The sequence below is a fragment of the Austrofundulus limnaeus genome, unplaced genomic scaffold (genome assembly GCF_001266775.1).
Source record: "Austrofundulus limnaeus strain Quisiro unplaced genomic scaffold, Austrofundulus_limnaeus-1.0 Scaffold14, whole genome shotgun sequence".
Classification (NCBI taxonomy): Eukaryota; Metazoa; Chordata; class Actinopteri; order Cyprinodontiformes; family Rivulidae; genus Austrofundulus; species Austrofundulus limnaeus.
The window spans coordinates 3,971,065-3,978,661 of NW_013952416.1; the positions used below are offsets into that span (position 1 = coordinate 3,971,065).

Sequence of the window (7,597 nt, forward strand, 5' to 3'; positions counted from 1 at the left end):
GTCATAGTTAGCCATCTTGTGAGCTTGATTCAGGCAGTTTTTCCCTTGAGAAGCCTTCCACCTATTTTATCACCTGTTTCCACTACAAGACGCTTTGATTTTTCTCACAGAAATCTCAAAGTGGACGCTTTCTCCCAACTTTTGTTGTCGTCATTTAGCAGGTGATGCTGAGCAGCAGCAGACTGTAAACAAGTGTTGTTACGGCCCACAGCTAATGTGAAACTACTCAATTAAAAAAAAAAGATAATGTATCAAAATAAATTGACAAACACTAAAACTAAGGATATTCTATCTATAATTTCAGTTAGTTTTGTAAAAAGATTACACAGTTTTAGTTAGTTATCGTTTTTCATTTTATTACAGTTTTTATTTATTTTAGTTAACTAAAATGTTTTTTCCATTTCAGTTTTTGTTATTTAGTTAGTTTTAGTTAAGTAGAATAGCCCTAGAATGTACCACATGATTTTAGGGAGCTTCTGGGTTTTTCCCTCCTCCGTTTCTCCTCTGACTCACCTGTGCTGCTCGGCCAGGCTCTTGGCCTTCCTCTCTCTTTTTCGCGCCTCTTCTGTTTCCTCCTGACTCTGTATCCTTGTCTGGCGTTCCTGCTGTTTACTGGCTTTCCAACYCTGAATAGCCTGGAAAACCACATTTTTTAAAAATGTTTAATATATTTAGCTTCACGCCAACTACAGTTTGTAATCATCTACAATAATTACAGGGATGCCTACCTCCCTCCTTTTGTTCTTTAAGCTGAGCAGTTCCTGATACCAGTCTTCGTGTTGCTCTATGTCCTCCAGAGTTATACCTGGCAAGTTCAGTTTGGCCTCTTTCCTGTAGGACGGCTGCCCGCTGTGCTTTGTCCAGACCTAAAATCCCAAAAATTTAAGTCAAACAACAATTTGTTAGGTTAAAGAATAAAAAAAAGGCTAACTGTGATTTGTGAGCTTACCTTTAGATAGGTTTGATGGTCAAATTGGTCCCAGCCTCCACACTGCCCACCTGTCCTCTGCAGGAAATCCTCCAAGGCTCTGTCCTCAGCAGGGAGGTCTCTGTCCTGCAGTTTGGTCTAATAATAACAGTAAATCTCTTTTTATTTTCTGACCGACAGCCAAAACATAAAACCCAGGCAGGAGGAAGTTCAGGACAGACGAACCTTGAGAGTGGAAGTTGTGAGTTTGGAGCTTGACTGAACAGAAAGATTCCAGTTTTCAATCTTCTTCTCGTAAGCACTGATTTCCTGCCTGCAAGTCCTCTCCTCCTTCAGATATTCCTCAAAGCTGCGGAAGAAAAACAAAACAAAACAGCATTTTACTTCTACACTTCTATTTGTCTTTTGAATTTCAATAACTGCAATCAAACCAATGAGTGTCACTGTCTGTAAATTACAACCTGTTTTTAACATGTTTGACTGTATATAATCTGGTGTAACAGTAAAAGTTCTGGTTTTCAACCTATATGGTATCATTATGCTAAAAATAATAAAGATCATGCAGTTAAGTCAACATTTTTTCAGGTTTTTCAGGCCAACTTGGTCTGAAGATGCTTGTGTCTTCTTACCACAAACYCTGCTCCTCCTTCAGGGTGTTTATTGAGATTTCCACCTCTGTCATGATTTCCTTCAGCTTTTCAATCACTAAAAACCCAAGCAGTAGCCTTGTTTTAATCTACAGCGACTTGTAATAAATATAAAAATCAATGATAAAATCTAAATGAACAGGATTAAATGCAAATTTTCACACTCAAAAAAAAAAAAAAACTTACACTCTGGAGTTGGCTTCACATCGATTAGATGTCCCTGAAATTTCCTCACTCCATTTTGAATCTTTATTAGCTGCTTTTGAAGATGTATTTCTAAAAAGAAAGGAACATTGCTTACAGCATGATTTATGTTAAATAGCTGAAAATGCCAGGTTGTTTCTGTGTTTAAGACAGTGGTTTGTGGACAGAGTTGTAAAGTAACTAAGTACAAATACTTCTTTACTGTACTTAAGTGGAATTTTTGGGCATCTGTACTTTACTTGAGTAGTTATTTTTCAGCCTACTTTTTTTACTTTTACTTCTTACATTTTCACAAAATTATCTGTACTTTCTACTCCATACATTTTTTTAAAAAGACAAGAAGTAGAAAGTCGTTACTTTTATTTCATTTTGGCTTGTTTTCATTGCAGCTTGTTATTGTAAAAATAAAAACTATCCATATAAATTGTGCCTCCTAGATATTTAATTGTGGTTGAATGAGAAGTATAAATGTGTAAAATTCTGATACCGTATTAGTTTGTACACAAACAAATCATGTCACACTCCAGCAGGACATAATCATTAAAATAAAAGTACTGTACTTAAGAAATATTTGTATTTCATGAATTATATTTTTGCATTTGGCCGCAGCCCTCAGGTAGATTTTCATTTTGGGGAAAATGTTTGGGCAGCCTTGATATATGTATATAAACTGAAACAGCTAGACTAGTGCATCCTAAATTTAACATAAATTAATTATTTTAATACGACAGTCATTTCTGCAATTTTTTGGGGAGGTCACCTCCTAATAAATGTTATTACAGAAAATCTAACTCCTCATTTTAAATCAATACTTTTAATACTTAAGTGCAAAAAATGTCAGATACTTTAAGACTTTTACTCAAGTAATATTCCTAAAGGAGACTTTAACTTTTACCAAAGTAATTTTTTGTAAGATCCTTGTACTTTTACTCAACTATCACTTTGTGGTACTTTATACAAAAATGTTTGTGGAAAAACCTATGACACGGTGCAGTATGTAAAATTTCCTGAGGTTGTATTTCCATCATTTGAAAACCTAGTGGAGACCATTACTCATTACGTCCTAGGATTAAAATAGGATGTGCATTCTGCTATAAGTGGTTGTGTATTGCTTTGCAAAAGAGTTCCTGGGAATGTCCTGATGCATCGCAGTAATCCAGGTAAAAAATCAAAAGGAAAAAAAATTGTATAGGTCCTCTGGACGGGTTCTTCTCTAATGAAACGTTTCGTCTCTCCTCCAAGAGACTTCTTCAGTCTGAGAGTTTCAGGCAAAATTCAGGCTTTTAAGCCCTGCCTCCAGGTGACTGATACTCACATCACATGGCTATCGTTAACACCTAATTAACACCTATTGTTAACAGGAGGTGGAGTGATACTGCCAATGGCAGCGCTGTAGGAGGGGGACAACTGAAAARGGAGGCCTCCACCTCTGTTTAATGATGGACGGTCTTTCTTCACAAAAATGGCTTCTTTTACTCCTCTCTCAAACTGGAACACAAGTTAGGAGTGATCAGGACTCTGTACCACAGAGCAGACAGTGTCCCTACAAACCCAGAAGCCAGGCAGAAAGAGAAATCACACACACGACAGGCCCTGGAGCAGTGTGGTTATCCTGACTGGGCTTTCCTGAAAGCAGACAGGAAACACAGACAGGACTCCATGCAACCTTCAGGTGAAAATGAAGACCCCAAACCCAGACCCAAACCAGTGGTTATTCCYTATGTTGCGGGTGTTTCGGAGAAACTGAGACGTTTATTTTCTAAACATGATGTCCCAGTGGCTTTCAAACCCCAAAACACATTACGGCAAAGGCTGGTTCACCCCAAAGATCCGGTGCCCCGGCACAAACAGAGCAATGTTGTATATGCTGTTAAGTGCCAGGAGGACTGCGACCAGTTATACATCGGGGAAACAAAGCAGCCACTGTTCAAAAGAATGTCCCAACACAGACGAGCTACATCTAATGGCCAGAACTCTGCAGTTTTCACTCATTTACAGGCCAGCGGTCACTCTTTCAGAGATGAGGATGTTCTCATTCTTGATAGAGAGGAACGRTGGTTTGAGAGAGGAGTAAAAGAAGCCATTTTTGTGAAAAAAGACCGTCCATCGTTAAACAGAGGTGGAGGCCTCCGCTTTCAGTTGTCCCCCTCCTACAACGCTGCCATTGCCAGTATCACTCCACCCCTTGTTAACAATAGGTGTTAATTAGGTGTCAACAATAGCCATGTGATGTGAGTATCAGTCACATGGAGGCAGGGCTTAAAAGACTGAATTTTGCCTGAAACTCTCAGACTGAAGAAGTCTCTTGGAGGAGAGACAAACGTTTCATTAAAGAAGAACCCGTCCAGAAGACCTATACAATTTTTTTTCTTTTTTGAGTTCCTGGGAAATGTAGGCATAAAGCAAAAATAAAAAATGAAAAACTCACGATGAGCTCTTCTTTCTTTCTCCAATACTTTTTCACATTCTTCCAGTTCGTCCCACACATCTGACCAGCCCTGCTTTTTGCACAATGTTTGCTCTTTCTCCAGCTTTTCAATCCTTGTGAAAGTAGGGCATATGGAAAGATGAGAAAAGCACCTAACTGTTGTGGGGTTTTTTTTTTTTACCTCTTCTTTTAGTCACTTTTAAGTAAAAGTACCAATGCATGCAGTTTTTCTTAGCTTCATCACTAAAGTGCTAGTATTTTTAGGTTTGAGCATGAAATAACAGCTTCACTCACTGCCTCCTTTTCTTCTCAGCCTCCCGGAGAAATTGCACAACTTTCTGCCCATCCAGCCTCTGATCCTCTCTGTCACTTCGGACTGGATTTGATGTGGTGGCTTGATAGACGCGAGACTCTCCATCACCCTTAGAAAAAAAAGATTGGAAAAGGTAAGACGTCAAGACAAGTAAGCATAAAAATTAACTACTTGAACTTTCGCTGCCTCGTCGTGTCCGATAATGGAAGACTACGCTCCTGCTTGATGGAGCGACTTCACAACGCAACACACACTGCATCCATTGTCGGACAAACACGTGCGGTACAAAAATAACATCMTTAATTTCAATTAAATAATCCAGATTAGTTACAATAAATATCACAGAGCAAGCACTTGATTCTATTTGTGACAACAAATAGTAGCATTGATTTGCTGATGTTTGTTACTAGCCGCTTAAGCTAGTTGCCATTTACATGATATTCACATTGCCTCTATATTTCAAACATTATATATTGTCTAAGATATGTCAAATACAGCAAAAAATGTTCTGTGATAGCTACCGAGCGCAGTTTCTCATCGCGTCCAGTGGTTGCTACGGCGGCCATGTTTAGGCGAATGTGTGAAACAAAACTTTATTTAAAAGAAACAACAACTCCTGCATTTGCAGAACTCAACCAGCAGGGGGCGCCACGTGCAGCCGAAGGAAAGCTGCGGGAAAAGATCATTAATAGACAATACGAATGAAACAGGTCGGTGCTGTTTATGTGTAGTTATCTGATTACATCACATAAGTAGAGGGAAGCAAACCTGGTGTAACCATAACAACAACAGACTCATTTGGCTGCATTAAATGTGGGAGGTTTTTTTCAAATCAAAGAATGTGTACAGAAATATAGTGCAAATAATAAAATGTGCTTATGAGAGTTTGAGCAAATAAAATAAAATAAACACTATTTAGAACGGTTCTGTCTTTCATCATTACTGAATATACTGTCCATCAGTTTTACTTTTATAATGGCTTTTTAAACAGAGCTTGTGCAAAGTGGAATTAACAGAAAAGGTTTGAGACGAATTAAATACGTTTTGTGCTTAAACCTCTATCCAAATGCGAGCAGGGAAACCACTGAGGAGGCAGAACTGAACAAAAAGGTTTGAGCAGCTGCTGCATCATGTTGGTATGAAGATTACAGAGCATGTTAATGGAGGCCCTGATAGGCTCACACAACTGTGATGAGCTGTCACCAGCTGATATCTGTTTACATTATTCATGGTTACATGACAACACAAAATGCACTGATTTATTCAAAGCTTCTTGTTTCCCTAATAGGTTTTTAATAACTTAATTGTGCCTATATTTTCATGATAAAATACTTGCTTTTTTAATCTGTTTAAAGTATTTTCTTCCCATCGAACACTGACTTCTTTTTTCTCAGCTACCGCATAATCGGGCTGAACTGCCATTATAATCCTCGGATTTGATTTTTCTTTTTATAACTCAGTTCCTGAAAGGATAAATCTGCGTCTAGATTCAGCTATTGTTAGAATCATCTACTCTTCTCATGTTCTCAGATAACTGCCAATGTGTTTCTGCGGAGGCCTTGATTATTCTTCTGCAACAGTTTTTTTTTTTTGCAAAGATGGCCAACAGCTATAATTAATACAAGAGCTGTCAGAGTGACAGGCAGAAAGAAAAGGGAGCAGCGAGAGAGCACAGGACGTATAAATAGTAACCTTAATTCATTATCGAGTGCAGATATTGGGAATGGTCTCTCCCAGGGGGGGCCGAGGCAGAGTTGTCGTTGCAACATAAATAGCAACTGTTCTCCCTGATGAAAAGTGTTACAATTTCCTGTCTTATCCTCAGCCAAGAGACTCACTTGGTTTGATGAAAGAAGGTCCTGCTGGTTGCTACAACAAAATCCTCAAAGAGGATGCCAAGGAAATCATCATTTTATGCAAAAATGCAACAAAAAAAAAGAATCAATCTTAAGTGAAATACAAATCCTTCCCTTGGAGATTAAAGTCATAATCTGACTTCTGTTTGCTTTTTCAAGACTTTTTCAACATTTGCTGTTTTCGTCACCTGTCAGTTTACTCGGTTACCATTAGTCAACTTTAACAGGTGGTTGCTCCACATCTGTCACATATTTATCACAGTAAAGGAAGTGTTTCGCTCTCTTATGCAAATGAAAATGTTAATGGGCAGCTTGGTCAAAGGAAACGCTGCATGCTTGACTTTCTTTCACAATGCTACGGAATCACTAAAGTTGCAGCAAGTAAAGTCAGAGCAGTTTTTTTTTTTTTTGCACATTATGAACCACTTGGTAGCATCATTTTAAAATGCACATGAAGCTGTGAGAGTGCATTACAGGTGCACGTGGCGCAGCAGGACCCAGAGGACCAGCATGTTCAAACACATAAAATAATTACAAGTATATAAACATAATTTATTAGTGCTGGACATTTAAATTCCAAGGATTTTTTTTATCATTACTGACTTTTAAAAATTCTGCTCTGTTCATGCATTTTTGCATGCAAAATTTTTACAACTGCTTTAAAAAAATGGGCAGATCAGGTCATGGTTCACGTTTTATAAAAAAAAAAAATCAAAATCTATATGTTAACATGCTGTTTTTTCACCAATGTTTACATTTACAGCATGATTTTTGACATTCACAGCACCTGAAACATGGTCATGATCATGGAGGAGTATAGAATAAATAATTCAAGATATTAATTAAACGTCTTTAGATAATGCTATTTAGATATTTAGGCAAACAACTATAGGAAAAACTTTGCTTAAAGCGGTTCAAACCTTCTGACCCTTTCTGCCATGAAAGACGTCATGTCTCATTCGTTACGTACTTTCCAGAAAGTTTCCTTAAAATGGCCTTTTTAAAAAAAAAAACACAAAGCCTGTTTCACAGCTTTTCTCAAAAACGTTCACCTGTTTTAGTTCTTGAACTCTTGCGCTGCGTTTATTATATTCTGTACCTCCATGGTTTTTACACCACAACACCTCAGGTTCAGTCAAATATCTGTGTCCCCCAAGAGGCCGGTAATATGAGAGAGAGAGAGAGAAAGAGAGAGAGAGAGAGAGAGAGAGAGAGAGAGAG

General features: G+C 38.0%; 1 protein-coding gene across 1 annotated transcript in view; it reads right to left on the bottom strand.

Moving 5' to 3' along the window:
• Positions 1-5,111, bottom strand: part of ccdc112 (coiled-coil domain containing 112) — a 6,421-nt gene extending 1,310 nt beyond the window's left edge. The window contains exons 1-9 of the mRNA XM_014002739.1: positions 5,042-5,111; positions 4,502-4,629; positions 4,208-4,320; positions 1,762-1,851; positions 1,558-1,633; positions 1,154-1,277; positions 950-1,066; positions 729-866; positions 514-635 (exon numbers count right to left, since the gene is read on the bottom strand). Of these exons, the coding sequence (XP_013858193.1) occupies positions 514-635; positions 729-866; positions 950-1,066; positions 1,154-1,277; positions 1,558-1,633; positions 1,762-1,851; positions 4,208-4,320; positions 4,502-4,629; positions 5,042-5,086 (953 nt within the window). The 5' untranslated portion in view covers positions 5,087-5,111. The remainder of the gene's footprint in view (positions 1-513; positions 636-728; positions 867-949; positions 1,067-1,153; positions 1,278-1,557; positions 1,634-1,761; positions 1,852-4,207; positions 4,321-4,501; positions 4,630-5,041) is intronic.
• Between the last annotated feature and the right edge of the window lie 2,486 nt (positions 5,112-7,597).